The sequence below is a fragment of the Parambassis ranga genome, chromosome 2, assembly GCF_900634625.1.
Source record: "Parambassis ranga chromosome 2, fParRan2.1, whole genome shotgun sequence".
NCBI lineage: Eukaryota > Metazoa > Chordata > Actinopteri > Ambassidae > Parambassis > Parambassis ranga.
This window is the reverse complement of record NC_041023.1, coordinates 11,081,770-11,101,259: the sequence shown is the minus strand read 5'-3', so window position 1 is coordinate 11,101,259 and position 19,490 is coordinate 11,081,770. Positions and strand designations below refer to the sequence as shown.

Below are 19,490 nucleotides of genomic sequence, written 5' to 3'. Positions count from 1 at the left end.
ATTTTTAAGCTTAAACCCAAAGCTCTATTATCCATTCAAGAATGAAAGCTTCCAAATCTGAGCATCCACACACACACACACGTTTCGGTAACTTTTTCTTTCCAGCAGCACTTTGTGACCACGAGCTACGTTGCAGGCAGAATTGCTGAAAAACGGGGTCACGTTCGGGCTGTGTTTGCCCTGCTGCATTTCAATGACTGGGTGCATTGTTGTCACCACCAGAGAAAACCCCCTGCTTCGGGAAACGCAAACGCACACTGCTGGGATGCAAACGCACAATGCCACACACAGACAGTCACACGTCCATATAATAACAACAACACTGAACACTCTCCCACAATGCCCCTCAAAATACAACACACACAAACAGGCAAAGGCACACACATGCGTTTGTTACTCTGGCACTGCAAAGAGTAGCACAATCAGACCCGCTCGGTACAATGGCGTTGTTTGAATGGGGTCAAACAATGGAGCTCTTTGGCATCTGAATTGTGCCAGATGATGAGTATCCCAGGAGGATGAATAGGCGGCTTCAGCCTCCTACACAGTCGCTCCTCTGGCCCTGAAAATATGCATCAGTACGCCGCCTGTTGCTGAGGCTTAAAATATCAGTTATTAGCATTGAAGCAGTGGCTCATTAGCATCCAGGCTAATTCTATGGTGCAAGCTGGTTTGAAAGTGTGCAGTGACAGAAAGTGAATAGCAGCACAGCAGTACCCCACTAAACAACATCTGCATGCATGCTTTCAGATGACTATCCCTGCACATGCATGAAGTTTTTTTTTAATTACCCCTTATGTAAGATTATTGACATGTACATACTAATGTGACTAAAAGAGTTTCATGAGGAAACTACACAGGATGTTGTCGTTACACAAAAAGCCAATTCATAAAATTCTGTGGAAACTAAAGTTGGGAGGACAGGGAACTTGAGTAAGTTTGTGGTGCAACAGCATGTCACCCCAGGCTGATCACAGGTATCAAATACATGGAGAGTCAGGGATATGAAGGTGGAAGTTTGAGGAGAAGACAGATCGACTGAAATGTTCTTGATGTCAGCCTGACTTCCTCTGCTGCACCCATGACAGACAGGCATTCATCTGAGGTGATGAGGACGGAAATATAATATCCTTTGAAGGATGGCGCAAAGGCTCTTCAGGTCAGCTCACCTTTGATAATTCCTACAGAGAGTGGTAGAAGATTGAAAAGAAAAAAAAGAGACAGAATGACCTGCATGGACCTCTCTCTCTCTCTCTCTCTCTGTCTCTGTCTTTCCTGCTCTGCTTTTACTCTCTCCCTCTAAGAAGGATGATAAAATGGGATGATTGTGAAGGGGTGGCTGGTTACCTGGGTAACAATAATGGGGGCATTGCGTGACAAATTCAATTTTCTATGGCACTCTGACTCATTCGAAGTTCACGTGTGTGAGTTAGCATGTGTGTGCTACACCTTAGGCTTCATGTGTCTGATGGAAGAAGACTGCATCAAACTGCTGCCCGCTGTACACACTCACACATGTGGACACACACAGTTCCCTGCAGGTCAGTCATCATCACATGTTCACTTGCATCCCAGACTGCAGAATCATGAATGAAACTAAGAGCTTCTGCATAAAACATAATGCAATCAGTGAAGACTGCTGATTGAAACACCTCATGAATACTTGAATTCAGAAATATTTAACTAGAAAAATCAATCTGAGTAAACAGGAGTGCATCAGACTGAGCCTGCAAATGAACTTTGAATATTAAGTTTTGGTTTAAGCAGACAAAAAGCACCTGATAAATAAGTTACCTGAATACTGGAGAAAAACAGCCAAAGTTGTGGTAGCAAAAAACAAAGTAACTTTAGAAGAATTATAGATACCTACTGTAAGAATATCGATATCGTTTCATCTTTATATGGTTGTAGGTCCTGACTCTGCAATACATTATACTTGAGTATAATCCAAGCTGCTGCTGCTGCCTCCGGATGCTCTCAGCTCCTTTTGTGCTGTCACCAATTTCTAATTTTTGTGCACTTCCCATCTCTCCCTGCCGCTATTGTATTTTGTTTCCCTCCATCTCACAATCGAATCCTTTTCTCTTGCTCTTTCACTATTTGCCTTCACTGTCTCTGTCCCAGAGTGCACAGAGGGCATCAGACAATGGTCGCAATACAGCCGCTGCAAACCAGCTGTGCAGGCTGGCACCGCAAAGACCAGCAGTACCCATGTTGTGGCCTGCTGCCGCTGTTCCTGCTGGGTACACCTGGAGCAGAGAGACAACAGGGCAGCTGTCCTCTGTCTGTTTATTTGTTTCTGTGACCCTCTATGTGTTCTGCAAGATGAGCTTATAAAAACAGTAGTAAGTAGTTTTAAAACAAGAATTCATGGATTTGACTTGACTGATCAGTAACTGCACAGTTTTGCCTGTCAAGCTTTTAAAAAGTTGGGTCTTTTACCAGCTAGTCCGCAGTACCTTCTGCATCCAGAAAACAGAATCTACATCACTGATGCAGATTTTTTTGGGAGCTATTATACACAATGTCTCTGCTGTTTGAATGGCTGGAAGTGATGGATCCATCCTGGTTATAGAAACCTCTCAGGATCCATCTCAAACATGGCTGACTGTCCCTTTAAACGTTGTGCCAAATCTGCTTCTCATCAGTTCCAAAGATGCATGTTGATAACTGCATAGAGACATTTCTGTGGTGCCCAGTTCTGTGGCAACACACTGCCGTGTTATACACCAGTCATGTCTAGATTATGAATGTTATATAATGGTTTCCTATGTGGTGACAGTGAGATAAGAGAACATTGGATAAGAGAAAGGAGAAACCTCCTCTAGTGTTGCCATCACATCTTCATGTTTGATTATACAGTGCTGACTTTTCAAACACCAGAAAGAGAAATACTACCAAAAATGACATGACGTTTTGTCCATCATCACACTACCTTGTCTTAATAGACTTAACATACAGCTGATCTTTAAATGTTGCAAAATCCAGTACTGTTTTTGACACAAAGACATTTGGTGAGATCCAGAAACCAAATGAGGACAGTTGCAGCAGGGTGGGGCAACAGGGTGGCAAGAACTCTTTAAAAACCACAACTTCCTCTCCCACGCCTCCCAGCACATCACCGTGTCCTCCAACTAAACATTACAGCCACACCTGCTGGCTACACCAAGGGGAAGTAAACTTTTAAAGCCAGAAAATATCATAATAGAATTCAAGCCATACCATAATATTAGCCACAGTTATAAACTGCTATATATACTATATATATATATATATATATATACACATACACCACAATCACACAAAAGCTTCTGGACTGATGGGAAGTCAGCAGAGGGAAGTGAAAAGCATTTATAGTTTAATAATGACAACACAGCTTCTGCGAAATAGGGTGGGGACATGGAAGGAAGGTTGGTCAACAGTGTGTAAAATAACTCTGAGTGCCTATTGCAGCTGTATTTCTCTGTGAGCGCAACAGAATGCATAAAGCAATAAAGACTGTCACACTTCGGGAGTGGGAGGAAGGTTTATCTGAGGATGACTGGTCACTGGGTTACACATGTAGATTTTCTGCCCCGGTGCTCAGAGGAACAGGAGGGCAGTGGGAGCAGAGCTGTAGTGACAGCTCATCATCATGCATGAGGGCATCTACAAAAACACTAACTGCATGTTTGCAAGTGTGCTTTCACAGTGTCTGGCCTTTGCATCAAGTCACTCCACAATGATGACATCTGCTGTGACTACACATCTGTTCTCCTCCCTGGAGTATGAGAACAGGCTACTTACACCAACCATACATGACCTACATACATCCACAGTTTTGTCAAGCAGTTTTTTCTTGACAATGAATGTTTCAGCAGCTTCAGATATTATATGCTCTATTATATGCACATGTATTAATAATGCATCACACTAATATGCTGAGGATGGGATGGTTTAAGAGCAGTCTTTATTTTATTTTTTTAGAAACTCTTTAAAATTACAGCCTGTGGATATGTGAGCAAGCTTCACTACTCATCTTTTCATGCTGCGTGGCAAGCAGCCCTCCCAAAGACAAGGCCTATGTGATCAATCCATCTATCTACTATGCTAAAGAAACAGCTTTGTTAGTACTTTAAAAGTATTGAGATTGGGAACCGTGCTCTGTTGGTCACAATGAATACATTTAAATATTATCAAAAGTAATAGATTTCAGCCTCTCCCACACCCTTCTTTCCGGTTCATCAGCATTTGAATGTTTCTTCTCATCAGTGAAGCCAGCGTGAGTTTAAGTAAGGCCAGCATCAAGCAAGAACACACACACGCAATTATGTTCATCTGGCATCCTTCTGAGGGGAATGGACACTCAATAAAGCCACATCCTGGCCACCATGAAAACCCAGGAGTTCCACTGAGAAGCACAAAAAAGAAACTGGCAGCCCAGTCCAAACCCAGTGACATGGGAACCATGAGCTCATGAGCTAGAACTGCTCAGAGGAAGCCAACTCTTCCAACTTTGGCCTTGAGATGCTTCAGCTGGCTTAAAGTTTGACCAGTCAGCCTATTGCTTTTCAGCATGGACTCTGTATTCATGTCTCAATGAATGAAGTGGAACAATGAGATGGTAGGAGGCCATTTTACGTCATTGGAGTGTATTTAGTCTTTTGTGGTGACAGAAACTAAATAATGGATCAAGATTTCACACGGACTATTCTCCACTGCTGTGTATCATCTTATGTAGCTGTTAAGAAAAACTAATGATTGTGTTCTTTTTTTGTGGTCAATGTCAATTTTTCTGAACAGCGCCTTGTGAGTCATCATGAACCAACTTCGAAAACACAACAGGGACAGAGGACAAGGTCAGCCTGAACTTTTCCTTTATTGCCTCAGGATTGTAACAATAATAACAACATACTTGATAGATTCTGTTTGTTGTTTCCATTATACAGAGAGGTCAGAGGTCAGACCTGGCTAAAGTGCTGCAGTGCCCCAGAGGATGTCAAGTGCTAACGTCTTGTCTAATAGTGATGCAGTAGTTAAAGGAGGAGACCGATTTTTCGAGCCAGCTCTGTATAATTAGTGTCGGTAAAATATGTAAATAAACAACATTTACTTTCCTAAATGATGCTTTTTTTGTTAGGATGTCATTTCAGCTATTTGTTGAATTTGAATTGTCTTCTGCATCTTTTGCATACATGGATCCTCAGTCTAACATATTCACTCATTATATTATAGGTACCACATATAATAAAGCAAATATTGTGGAATGTGGAAGCATATTTTGCCAAAATCATCTCAAAACTTGGACATATTCATAAATAACATTAACATTTAGACATAAATGGCTAAAAATACTGGCACACGCAGGACTACAAGCACTTTAAATACACACAGTATAAACGTGTGTGTGCATGTACTGCACGTGCTCCTCTTTGGTAAAGGCAGGCATGGTTTTATTTATTTCTTTTCTTGTCTTCCTCTCTTTCCATTAGTCTTCCTCTCTGTGTTCATAAGCAGCCCACGCAGCAGCCCTGCTTGTTGACTTTATTGTGTGAGATTACAGAGAAAAGGCCAACATGATTCCACTCACATGCACCTCTGAAAGCTTGGGAAACATCGTTCTTTTCAGGGTGATGTGGGAATTTAGAAATTTGGAGATAAAAGAAAATAGAGAGAAAAAAACAAAGGAATAAAAATGTGTATGACAGAGAAAGAAACGAGGGAAAAAAGTGAGAGAGGGCATCATTTTCAGCTACAGCTGGAAAATGAGCTGAGGCAATACGTAATCTCCTCTGATGTAGTTTTACATCCTGCATCAGTGGCAGCAGAGGCTACAGTGGTGAGGAGGCGCGTTGCTATGGAGTGGGAGGATTTTCAGAGAGAGAGAGCACAATTATGAATCTAGTTGTTGGAGAGAGGGGGATAATGAAGATCTGAAGGGAGGGAGGGAGAGGAGGAAGAGGGAAGAGAGAGAGAGAGAGGTCGCAGGGCATGAGGATGATAAGTGAGAGGAAAGGATGGAGGAAGAGGGAGCCATGTGAGACAAAGAAAGCAATATAGTAAATGAAAGGAGGGCAGAGGTGAGGGACAAAGAGGGAGGTGAAACAGCAGAACAAAGGAGAAAAGTGCAAGTAGGCGATAGGAATAACAGAATAACATAATCTGGTAAAGTGGTTTATATTAATCACCTCCATTATGGCTTCAGTAAAACATGACAGTCTGACAGATAACCAGCAAAAGGCTGGATGGAGTGTTGCGTGTCTCATAAGAAAAAAAAGCATGTTGTTTCCAGCTGCTGTGATATTTATATAATCAGTCAGATCTCACTGAGGTGGCAGGAAGGGTAAGAATAAAGTGCAATCTTTAGAGAGGAAGAAGCGAGCTGTTTTCAGCCTTATCACACATTGTTGAGTGGGGGAGAAGATGTGCAATTGTGCTATTGCTTCACTTCCCTCTGAGCTCAGCACAGCAACATACAGCATGTGTGTGTGAACTACAGTATGTTAGTGATGCACAATGTCTAACTGTGGAGGCCTCCTACTGGTGATTATAAGGAAGCGTCAGTGAGAAAATAAAAAAAACTGACATGTTTTGTTGTTATAAGGATTTTAAAAAGTAAATAAAACTATTCTTTTAATAATATAATTGTTTTTCCAGTCTTGTAAGCCAAAGCTTCAATGTGTAACTATATACATGCAATGCTCCGCTATTTATTTAGCAAATTGATACGTTATCCCTGTGCATGTGGTAAAGACTAAATAAACAAAATAATAGAATACAATTTTATGGATGAGCAGCTGCAATATTTACAAATTACTGTCCAGACACATCATAGTACACATGGCCCTGCAGGGAAAACAAAGGACATGTGGGCTGTCAAAAGTGAGTCACCTCTATTTACTAAATTTAAAAGGAGGTGGTTGCCATGGCTACTGCCTCCACTTAGAATATATGTAGAAACGTGTAATTGATAAAACATAAAATTGAGTATAGAGGGCAAATAGGCATATAAGACAGCAGAGTAAATGTACTGCTAACAATTGAAAAGCAACTGAATTTATTGATCATACACAGAGGAAGCTGGGACTGTGAGGAAAAAAAAAGAAGAAAAATACTCCTCACTCCAAATGTAAAAGGCATTGCAGCTCATATATATATACACATGTTCAAGACATGTCCTTGGAAGGAAGGTTGGCCAGTAAAACACTGCAGGTTCTTATTAATAAATACTGAGATGTTCAGCAGCAGACAAAGCCACTCAGACCTCCTGAAGATATCATCAATAACCTTCAAACACAGCACTTTCCTCTTTAATGTGCAGGTTTAAAATGGATGCTGCTGTTCAGGCAAACAGGCAGAATGGTAGCAAATGCAAGACAATCAATAAAGCAGGAGATATCCAGGCTTTTGGAAGGATTGTTTCATGTTTCATTGTTTGGGCAGTTTTCAGTGCATTTGTCATACAGATGTAATGATCTGTGAAGTCATGTTGATGTTACGTTGGAAGCAGGCAAAAGTTGTTTTATGTAAACTGCTATTTTATGTTGAAAAGCCAACGTCTTTATAAAATGTCTAGACAAGTTACAAGACGTTTTCTCATTAGTAAATTATTGCTTCCTTGCTTCTTTAATTGAATGTCTGGCTGCTGCTAGCAGTTATTACAACCCACCTGTGAAGCCATAATAGGTTTCAGTGACTCCATAAAACAGCAGCGACCACTCATGCAGGACACCTTCTCTTAAAAAAATGCACTTCAATTCATTCCAAGCTTTGCTTGCTGTCAGAACCACTCAGTCGATTAACAACAACTCAACAATGCTGAGCATCCAATTAGCAGTCCAGCACACACACTCAACAGACAACTAAACAAATGTTTTTTTTAAACCCCAGAATGAAAATTAAGTGCTAAGAGAAATCAATTATTCTCATTATGTTTGCCTCAAAAAAATCAAACAACTAGTACCATCATCTGATCTCTGACATGAGATAATGATGCAAAAACTCTGGACAGATGTTCAGACTGCCGATCAAGACTCCATTTTTACTATAGCTGTATTCAGTTCACACAGCTGTACACAATCCACAACCATTTTTAAAAGGCCCGGGCGGGGGGGAGGGGGGGGGGATGGTTACCTTTGATGCCATTACAGTTTGTAAGCAGTTTGTACCAAGTGGTATTTTGGCATGGCCACATGAGTTCTGTAATCCATTCCTTCCATTTCATTCCCACAATCTGATCCTACACATGCAGACATAGATAGAATTAAACATTCACGATCCAAGTCTGATCGAATCGAGTGTCGGCTGACAACCTCTGTGTGTGTGTGGCTACATCCCATTCTGCATCCCCAACACTGCATATTGCTCAACATCAATTGTATTTGACACCTGTAGTTGAGTGTGGGGGGATGGAAGTGGAGACGGCACCGTCCCATGAGTAATTGGAGCAAAAAAATGGAGCAACATGTTTACATTTACAATCCTCAGGTTCACAGCAGCACTTAGACAATTTAAGACGGGCTCAGAGAGGAGATGACATTTTGAAAGGAGAAGAATAGCAACAGAAATCAAGCAGTGTTACCAGTTGTTCCCATACATGACTGATAAACATCAACACATGCTGTACTCACGGTTGAACTCCCTGCGGCAGACATGAGGCCTCCATGGTCGCTTTCGTATCCAGTTCAGGCGTCGAGGCAGCTCCATGATGCCAAGATGGTTCTTGTATGTAATGGCCACTCACCCATCAAAGAACAGCACCCTGGTTCTCCTGCCCATCCCCAGGACAGACACTCCATCCACAGCATCAGCAGTGTACAGTACCACCTTAGCAGGCCAGAGCTTTTAAAAGCAATAATTCACAGTGTGTCCGCCACTCTGTGCAAGAGGCACAGAGAGAGCAGGTACACTAGCTGTGGTGGTGCTCAGCTACATTTCCCCTCCACTGCTTTATCTTTTATGCATGAGTCAGTGGAACCCAACTCCCTCAGTTCTGAGGAGGAAGACAGTCAGGCCTATCTCTCTGCCCAGGAGAGAGCACCTATTGATGGGTGGCATCTAAAGCACAGAGTGCACACCCTGATGAAACGTGACACTTTTGCACCGAGCCTCCAGGGAGACAAGGTGGCTGGATGGACAGGGGGCAGAGCTTCACCTGAGAAGGACAGAAGGAAGGTAGACTGTGAGACGACAAAGACACAAGGCACTGTGTGCAGTTAAAAAGATACAACAGGAGTAAAAAAGTCAGTAGTTTTTTTCCCTGGTTAAAAAGACAGCAAACAAAAAAGTTAACTAAACATCACAACAAAGCAATAATTCAGAGAAATGTTCCAGTAACCCATGCACAAAATAAAACAAAAGGGTTTAAAAATGATGCAGATGTAATGATATTGATGCAAACCTGCCCTCTAGTGGCTGTGAAGTGTCCCTGCAGGCAGAGAATTGTACACACATTTATGACCAGGTCAAATCATGGCAGAGGAAAAGAAGAGTCAGAGTCACTAAAGTGTAAACAATAAACGCACTTTCTGTACTTAATTTTATTCGAATAAAACACAGAGCACATTGCTGCCTCTGTCAAAACCTGGAAAGTTTTCTTTTTACCATTTGGTTTGTCTGAAAATATAATAAATAAAAACAAACAAACAAATCTACAAACACAGCTAATAAGAAAACACATATTTGGTACCCAATTAAACAACACATGTCATATAGTAACATTATCCTCCTTATAGTACAGAGTATAATAAGTTTGTAACATGGCAATATATGGTTTTACATTAAAATTATCTTTGTGTTTAATGCGATATAACACACAACTTACTTATTTAACGTAAATGATGTCTTGGATTCCAGCAGAAGTGCTCTACATATAACAAATATATTTGTGCTTCTGGTAGCTAGCTGGTGCTGTGGAAGTTCTTGTGTAGATTTTTAGATTTAAGGTTCAATTGTTTCCAGCTGACAACATCTGTCTGGTGAGGTCACTTCAAATTTGAAGAAACTATTAACGAACTACAAGAATGTATATAAACATTTGGCAAACTACAGCGTATGGTGTTAATGATTGTGGTCAAGTTACAATATCCAAAAATAGGCACACTCACAGAATGAAGGCACATACAGTTTAAGAGGATAACCATACAACGCACACCACACGTTTCTCCCTGTAGGTCAACGCACTACAGCTAAAAATCTCATGAGAGCTGTTTGCTACAAGATCATGGACCAGCTGGACGCTCAAAGATTATATTGTTCATGCACTGTAAAGACATGGTCCAAGCCGGAGAAATATCAGGAAGGCAACTAAACATTATATATATTTTATCTTTGATATAAACTCATAAGACAACAGAGAATTCCAAAGACACAATTAAACATCAGCAACAACGTGTGCTTGTCAGCATGGTCAATCCTGAGGTTTGTATCCAAAAATGCCTTATTATTATACAATAATAATTCCTTCCTCCTTACTGTATATGTTGTACATAGATGAAAAAAATGACTGACAGCTACTTCAACATGAGCTAAGACACATACGCTGTGCACATAAAATCATATAGCTTGTCGATGGACGGTAATATTAGCTACCATTAGGAGGCACCATAAATCAAACATAGCCCTGAAAATGCAATCAAAGAATTTGGTTTTAAGAAGTAAAACATTGCACATGTGGTGGATGGAAAGAAAGCTGGATATATATGGTGACGGATGTCCGATCATAGCTATAGTAAGACCATTTTAAATTGGACTATTCCACTGTTAAAACGTTGGGATAAAGTAGTAACAGCACTTTATGTAAATAATCTCCTCTTGCTCAAAGTAGCTTATGTGGTCCTTGAATAACAGAGCCTTCTCTATCTATGGCATATAAAGTCAAACTGTGCAAACTGTTGCTCTTACCCATAAACTCAAGAGCTGTGGTGTGTGTGTGAGAGTGTGTGAGCTGCAGTGTATGGACATGTGGAATAAACACTGCATGTGTGTGTTTCCCAAGAGTTCATCTGTATAGTGCTTCATTCAATATGGCACATTTGTGAAAGTAAAGGAAGTCAAGAGGTATGCTCATCTCTCCTGCGTCTTCATCATCAGCAACCTCCATCTGTTCCACCATTTCCATTCCTCCTTACGCTGTTTGGAATCCATGGTTGCTCTGTTATTCCAGCTTTTCTGGGTCCAAGTTGTCCAGATCAATGTCTGGCGAGGCCACACAACACATACATAGCTTCTGGGTGTACAGAGAGATTTGATCTGCAGTTGCAGAAAAAAGACATAGTTAATAGTATTAGTAGGAAGTATCCCTCTAATACTTTGTAAAGACATGTCATGCCTTTACAGAGTGTGAGTTTTATGGTGCACTGAACTTTGAAACACTAATCTAAATCTCTAAGGCATCACTTACTTCATCTACATTTGCTGGTATGCTAGAAGTGTAAGACCAGTAAGCTGCTTTTGGATGTTTTTCCAGGACTCAGAAAGACATTGTTTACTGTGCTACTGTGTTGTCAGCTTCAGTTTATGTTTCAAGTAAAAACACAGTGACAACTTGTTTTATAGTCTATGTGAAATTACAATTAGGAACCAGATCAAGACCTTGGCGAGGCTGATATCTGTCTGGATAATGCAGTTAGAACCGATGAAGCTGCTTGGAGGAGAAGCAAAACGTCTTCAAGAAAACTCTATGTGTAAGTCCAGTTACCTTCCTTTAACCCTTTAAATGAAAATGACCTGGACGACTGAGATCTTCATCAACATGTTGATGCATTACCAACACAGAGTCAACATTTTGGCACCCAGCTACCTATGTACATGATTCAGATGCACTTAGAATTTGAAGCTCTACCGTTTCTTACCGAGCAGTTTGCCAAGGAACGCTGGTCTGGAGCTTGGTGGCAAATGGATGCAAATATAATAGACTGGTAGACCAGACAGTGCCACGGCAATTCCCACAAGAGAGTTCACAGTGTCGCTGTAGAGGGGCACCACCACCAGGAATATGCTGCACAGGCAGTAGACTATTGGGAAGAACAAAGACAGCTGCAAGGAGCAAAGAGAGGGAAAGCACAGGTGGACGGCATCAGTAAAAAGAGTACGAGGAAGATCAAAACATAAGACAATATTAGAATAACAATGATTGAACTGGTTCATTAACTCCTTCAGCCCATATACAGTGCAGAACTATTACTGATGATCCATCAAAACATGATGGGCTTTGAACATTGTCACAACCCATAACTACAGCCTGCACTGAGGGTGGTCAGGCCTGTGATGCAGGCACTGTTGATGGTTAAACAAACATTAATACATGTCTAAAATGCTTCAGAGAGCACATGCAGCGGTGCATCTGTTTACAGGACAGCATTTTCTTTGTTTGTTACTTTTTATGCTCACACATTTTTTTTTTTCAGAAGCGTTGGTTGTCTGAAGATATAATTAATGATAAAAAAGATGACATTTGTTCTTGTTTACCCAGCATGCATCTCTCATGACAGGGTAGGGTGAGTACAGGGGTTGAAAGATGCATGGCATTGTTATGACAATAAAGGTCTTTACACTATGAAGTGTTAGCAGCATGAAGGCTGAGGGGTATTTATTAACAGATATCATTCAAAATGGATTTAAAAACCGCTGGCCTGACTGCTTTTAACTGCATTATGTGGTCAACAACAAATCATGGTCATCTATGCTAACTCTCAGACATATGGTTCTTTCAACTTTCCAATCATGCTACAGCTTGAAAATACACCTATTCAGACTCAGGTCTGGAAAATAAAATACAGCTTACAATGGAAGAAATCTGACAATGTACACCAGATACCAAAACTGCCTGACAGTTGCTGCATTACATAACAATGAAGCTGTGCTTGTTTCTTTTGTTACCCTCCGATTGAACTAAATGTCATGTCTGTGCTTGTTTCATACATCTTCCATATAAACAGAAAGCGTCTGAGTGGAATGCAGTCACATTTTAGAAGTTCATCTACCTTTACAGGCCGGTGCAGATCAGGAGCTTTGAAGCGAAGGTAGATCTGGCTGGCTATGGACATTCCGATGAACAACCAGTAGTTAAAACTAAAGTAGTTGATCAACTGGAAAACATCTGGTACAGACAGATAAACTAGAGACATGGCACCCTGGGAAAAACAACACACAAAAAACATTACATTTAGTAATGAAAAAAAAAACAACACTTATTTCAATCTCCACTGAAATAACAGGATACTTACATTGAAAAGAAGGGCTGGAATTGGAGTGAAACGCTTAATGTGAATCATACACAGGACATTAGGTAGATGACCTTCTCTGGAACCAACAAAAAACAACCTGCAGGAGAAAACAGATGTTGTTGTGAGGGTGGAAAATAACGCTCATGATGTGGCCTGGCACTTCAGGAAGAAGTCCAATAGTGCGCACTGACCTCGAGGCAGCAATGATTGAAGAGTTGAGGCCGCCGTAGCAGGAAATGGCCACAGAAAGAGGAATGAGCCACCGAGCCCAGCCCAGGACCTCATCTGCAAACGTCTGAGAAGATATTCAAATTCACCACTCACATTCTAGTACTCTAATGTGGTTCATGCAAAGACAAGTCTGAGATCAAATGAACACCAGAATGAACTGTGTGTGGTTTCTGTAAGCACACAGAGATAAAGAAAAGCACACTGCCCCTGGCATGTTGACAGAGCATCAGTAAACCATTAAGATGAAACTAATAAAAATCCATTAAACATTGACAGCAAGCTTAAATACAATTCTTCCTCTACCAATACACTAATCACATCATGATCTCCCTCCTGTTCCTGTGTGGAGCGCTAACCTCTTTAGCTAATGAGGTTCCTGTCATCTTGACTCCTACAGTCAGATACCCAAAAGGCAGCACTGAAACCAGATGCTACAGCCACTGGCTTCTACCCAGAGATGACAGTAAACTGCTGCCCCTGAGGCTCAAAGTTAGATAACATTACAGTTCTAAGAGCAGACAGCACACAATCAGAGTTGGTGCTTATTTACAGCATATTTGGAGCCCAACAAGCCTGCACCTATGTTGATTATTTCCAGACACTCACCACAGCAACAGCTTCACTGCTGAGCACTCTATCAGCATCCATGACAACATAGTAAGCAATGTTGGTCAATATGTAGATCACTGTGACAATGGGCATGGAAATAGCAATGGACAAGGGCAAATTCCTACAGTAGAAAAAAAGGAGACATTTATGGGAGGTTAACACAATGTTAGATTGTTGTAACATCTCTCAAACAAAATGACTTTGCACCTCTCTGGGTTCTTGATCTCCTCAGTAATAAAGTTGAGAGTATCCCAGCCAGAATAGGAGTACAGGGCTGAATAGAGAGCCAATGCCATATCACCAGGGTCCAGTCTGGAGTCTTTGAACGAGTTCTCAAAGTTCTGGTCAAAACCTACACAAAAACACTGATGTGTATGAGTCACCCAGTCTTTATTAATAAATGGTCACCATTAACGGACGAGAGCTACTTGAGTCATACCTTGTCCCAGCTTCACCAGACCAGTAATGATGATTACAATTAGAGCGAGGACCTTGGCTACTGTGGAGATAACCTGAAGAATGGCACCCCACTTCACCTTCATGCAGTTAACGCAAGTCAGCAGACCTGTGGGAAATACAGAACACGGCAGAAGTGACCTTTGATAGCTCATTTTTACATTACACATCATAAAAGGGGGGATGTAAGATAATCCTTTTTTTAGTCCAGCATAGGGGAAATCCTCATTGCTAGAAATTATACAAGCACATGTATAAAAAAGTATTAAAATAAAAATAAGGATAAATTCACAGAGAACAATATACATCTATATGTATACTGCACAGTTATTACACTGAAACCAGAGCGGGTGTTGGAGGTACAAACTGATGTGTCAGTAATATGTTCTTCCTTAAGCTAGCAGGTTGTTCTGTGTTTCTCTTTTGACATCCTACTCACACTAATTCCTTCTTGGCGTCCTTCTCTGTGCTACATGCTGAGTTGTATAAACAGACATAACAGGTTGACTGTTGAATAGCTGCGTTTGAGGATATCAGCAGATATACAATGTTATCTTTGTAAATGCAAAGACTACAACAGTTGATTAAGCAGCTTTGTTTTGAAAAAAACTTAACCACAAGTCTACAAATGTAAATTCAACTTTCGTTTTAATTTGTTCAAGTAGTGCTGTAAAATACCTGTGGAAAGCATTTCCACAGGTATTTTACAGTGTTTGGTTTAATGTATTGTTCTTTGCAGCTTCCTCAAAGCTGTTCCTCAAACATTAAACACCCTGCAATTAATTCTCCTGTTTGCACAGGTGGTACACATGGATCAAAACTTTTTCAACTGTGTTCAAGGGCAAGGCGTCTGGCTTAAGTACTCAACAGTAAACATTTACATATGATCTTGCAGCTTTCAGGACAGCTTAAAACAACAGTCCCTTTTATACAGAGCTTGCACAGTAATTGTTAAGTAAACAACGCAGGTGTATATTACAGAGAAGGCCTTACATATGATGGCAGCAGCAATGAGACGGACAGCGTCATAGGGGGCTGTGCAGGTCCGGTAGAAGGGCTGGACCAGGTAGTTGGAGAAGGTCAAGGCTATCACTGCCTGACAGGCGGGCTCTACTATCATCAAGGATGTCCACAGTCTACAACAGAATCAACTCACTTATTGTTAAGCAGTTAAATAGATACACGTAAAAAAGTAGCTGTGTAAAGGCTGTCATTTGAAATACTTGTTAACAGCAAAAGGCTACATACCGAATAAAAGCCAGCAAGCCTCCAAAGGCTTCAAGGATGTAGGCGTAAGAAGCACCAGATTTACGGATGGTGGTACCAAGTTCAGCATAACATAATGCTCCAAACACAGAAAACACCCCACCGATGGCCCACACCACCAGGGACATACCAAATGACCCGGTGTACCTAAGCACGCCCTGCAGGATTGCACACAAGCACAGATGATCAGAGACTGTGTGCAATAATATCACATAATGTGTGCTTAGTGTAACGACAAGCTCATTTCAACACGGTGGTAAATGCACGTGTTGTATAATCAAATGACAAAAAGGACAAGAATTATTTTCTCTTAAAACAACAATCAAATCAGTCTAGATAAGCTAACTGTCCTTAAAAAAAGCAGCAGACTCCTACCTTAGGTGAGACAAAGATGCCAGAGCCGATCATGTTTCCCACAATGAGACAGACCCCGTGGAGGAGGGAAATCTCCTGCTTTAGTCGCACACCACTGTCGTGAGAAGCTGTGTCACCGTCAGCAACCATTTTGAGGAGTTTACAGTCTTCAGCCTCAACTCAGGCACAGTAATAGAGGAAACAAAAAGCACTAGAACTATTAGGCAGAGGAGCAGACAAAGGAGAAAAGCCTGGGGTCGGGTGTCACTGGAAGGCTATGCTTGTCTCAGCCATTCAATGGAAGGCACACCGCTCCTCTGGGACAGTCTGCAAGCAAAACGAAGACACATAGTCACATAGAAATGCTTCACACACTTCAGCAGCTCTCCTAAGAGGATGTGAGTTAAGTGTTTCTGATTCAGCACGTCACTTGTATTCACCCCTCTGATGAGTCATGTCGACTCGAGGCGTGCATTTGCATTTCTATAGTAGACAGACCTCAATGATTTTTCTGACAATATTTCATAACATTTGTTAGTATCAAAATATTAACTTCTTTGGCTTTCACTACAAACACACAGTAGCAACTGGTGTGTAAAAACAAGCGCCATGTGTCCCATTTATTAGACCGATAATTACATGAGCATCTGCTCGGCTTCCTTAATTTAATATATGGCTGTTGCAGCTTGTGTGCCAATCACAAGATGACAAGACAACTGTGGAGGAAATGATAATATTCTACATTTATTTACTCATAATTTACCCAGAAACAGATGGGTAAATACTACTGCAAATTACTAATATATGCATGCCTGTTACAGTACAGCACGCCTACCAATACAAACAAAATGAACAGAACAGAATTTAATATTTACTTTGTAAACCTTACTAAACAGTATTTATTTCATCGTATTCTCCTGAATAAGGTTTGTGATTGTGGTACAACAAACATCTGAGAGACAAATCATTATTTGGCAGAGATGAGTAGCAAGTAGTTTTAACAGCAAGGATGTCCCACTGTCAAGGCATCGTGCTGATAGGGACATGATTGAATCATTTACAGATCAAAGGTTACACAGAGTGTACTGCTATGGACAGAGGTGTTTTATAGCTGATGAGCAGGACTATTTCAGTCTGTCAGACAGGATTGACAGCATTCACACTGGTTCCTTAAAAGTATGCACTGTACAATGTTTAATTCAGAGGGGGGTTGGGCAGTGACAAGGATCATCATTATCAAATAAGAGAGCGAAAAAGAAACCTGATATTTACTTTCTGCATTTAATAGAACACACTGTGCGTAACCCCCACATACTTCAAACACACCTACAAAGAGTCTTAAGAGTTTTGAATGCAGAGATCAGTACACATTTTACTGCGGTTCTAGCACCTAATGACACACTGATGTAGCAAAACAATCAACTCCACACAAGAAGCTGTCAGCTGCTACAATTATTATAAGCTTAAACTTTGGCTGTGCGCGCTCCCGCGATGCATCCGCTTCCCTGCAGGCAGGCAGAAGTCAACGTAACACCGGTCAAAGCGCAAAGAGGATGGGGACAGGGACACGATGCGTGAACTCTCTGGTACGTTGTGTCCCAACATTTCCTGCCTCCGTGGAATTGTTGACACACGAGCTACTGTGTGGATACAACGGTGATTTAAAACAATCAACCGGTGCACATGCAATTTCCTGTTAAGCTTTCTTGGAATACTTAGCACCAGGGAATGATAGCCTTGTTAGCACTGGCCTGATACAGACTCTAAGAGAGTAGAGGTGTATCGATTAAACCATGTACTCATGCACTAATCAAAATCCTAAGCCAACACAGGCGGAAAGCTAAACACTACCATGTTTTAAGGGCTTTATATGTAGCATAAAGCTAACGAAACTAGCCGAGTTACGCAACTAGTGATGAACATGCATGATGCTGAAGTTGGTACACATGCTAACATTACTAACGTGTACAGAATGTAACAATGGTTAGTCCGAGTGGAAAAGAGTCTCCCACACACACCACCACAGCCAGTGTGAAAGTGTGAGATGATGCGTGTGTCCGAGGATTAAAGACTGAAAGAGACAACACTTACCTCTGCCGCAACTTCCTCCTCATGTGTCGTATCACACATGTGTGCAACCGCCAGCTAGTCCACATCAGTTAGCATCAACTAGCTCCTCCTCGTTAACAGCCGCCAGAGGATGGCTGACTACACCCACCAGCAGAAGCACAAGGGCTGGGGCTGGGCCAGATAATTAGGTACTCTGTAGGCTAACAGTCATACTTTATCTTTTAACGAAACCGCGTTACCGTTGCATCGCTTTACATGTTCTGTTTTTGCTCGTACCCCCACACATTGCCGTCGGCGCAATAATCTGTGCTCTGATTGGAGAAGTGATGAGGTCACACAGGTGTGCAGTGAGCTCCTCTGTCAGCCAATTAGAAGTAGCTTTTTATTTTCCTGACATCCATTCTTAAACACTTATTGTGAGACATTTCTGTAAAGATAAATAAATGATATCCTCATCAAATATTACTACCGTTTTCTGCAGTGTCTGAGACATAATGAAGGATGAAAAATACAGGATCCTCAAGAAGTTTTAGTGTAGCCTAAATTTTGGCTTGTTGACTGCAGGCCAGATATAGGGCACATAAAACACATCTAGATGTGGCTGTCCTCTGGCAGCAACCCAGATCTGGGTTGCCTGTATCTCTGTTATGATATAGTATGATGATTCAATCTGTTTCAATCAGTCTATTTAGGGTCACCTTATTTATCAACACAACTGACCCACAACCCTCGCCCTTGAAATGTAATTCTACAGTTTTAATGTCCTTAATAGCTTTTATTCTTAACCTATTCAACCTATTTTTATGTGAGTATACTCTGACTGGTGTTTTTACCACATGAATTTCTTTCAGTTGTTCCTTAGTTCCTCTAAACCCCAGCTAAAACACTCTGTGCTGGTTAATCAGTGGCCACTCATAAGGTCTCTGGCCATACACTTCAAATAAACAGTAAAGACTTTTGTTATCTTCGCAAACACATGCTTCTTGATAAGGAGTTTGTCGTTTGAATCATATCGACTGCTGAGGGCCCACAAGTTATAGCACAGCACGAGTCGGACGAATCAATGGCAGATGTGATTACAAATACACTGAAATATGTTTACAATGAATCAAAGACATCAGACTAAATGAAGACTGGTCTGTGAAGTGAATGGGTCTACACTGAAAGCTGTATGTCTCTGAGGCCTGCTCCTAAGGATAGTTTGAAATTTGCTGCCCCCTAGTGGTTATATTCATAATACCCTCATCTGTTTATTGATCAGTGTCTGACCATCAGTTGTATCTTTTTTTCTTATAACTA

The 19,490-nt window shown here is 41.1% G+C and overlaps 2 protein-coding genes across 2 annotated transcripts in view; both read right to left on the bottom strand.

Moving 5' to 3' along the window:
* ripor2 (RHO family interacting cell polarization regulator 2) overlaps window positions 1-1,974 on the bottom strand; it is a 43,663-nt gene extending 41,689 nt beyond the window's left edge. The window contains exon 1 of the mRNA XM_028399176.1: window positions 1,871-1,974. Within this exon, the coding sequence (XP_028254977.1) occupies window positions 1,871-1,931 (61 nt within the window). The 5' untranslated portion in view covers window positions 1,932-1,974. The remainder of the gene's footprint in view (window positions 1-1,870) is intronic.
* A 7,513-nt stretch (window positions 1,975-9,487) lies between these two features.
* LOC114451391 (Y+L amino acid transporter 2) lies at window positions 9,488-18,422 on the bottom strand. Its single transcript, XM_028429958.1, has 12 exons — window positions 18,213-18,422; window positions 16,143-16,448; window positions 15,750-15,925; window positions 15,495-15,637; window positions 14,485-14,610; window positions 14,253-14,397; window positions 14,043-14,166; window positions 13,397-13,500; window positions 13,206-13,302; window positions 12,963-13,112; window positions 11,832-12,015; window positions 9,488-11,229 (listed from the first exon to the last, which is right to left on the bottom strand). Exons 2-12 carry the CDS (start codon window positions 16,269-16,271, stop codon window positions 11,135-11,137), a joined length of 1,473 nt encoding a protein of 490 aa, XP_028285759.1. The 5' UTR covers window positions 16,272-16,448; window positions 18,213-18,422; the 3' UTR covers window positions 9,488-11,134.
* Window positions 18,423-19,490: the final 1,068 nt, after the last annotated feature.

Bases quoted from the DNA above. Each gene is read 5' to 3' on its own strand.
- LOC114451391 (XM_028429958.1), bottom strand. From the start codon at position 16,271: ATGGTTGCTGACGGTGACACAGCTTCTCACGACAGTGGTGTGCGACTA. The intron at 14,611-15,494 runs GTAAGGCCTTCT...TATTTCCCACAG, and splicing joins CATTGCTGCTGCCATCATAT to GTCTGCTGACTTGCGTTAAC. The intron at 12,016-12,962 runs GTAGATGAACTT...TGCTCCTTGCAG, and splicing joins ATCTGCACCGGCCTGTAAAG to CTGTCTTTGTTCTTCCCAAT.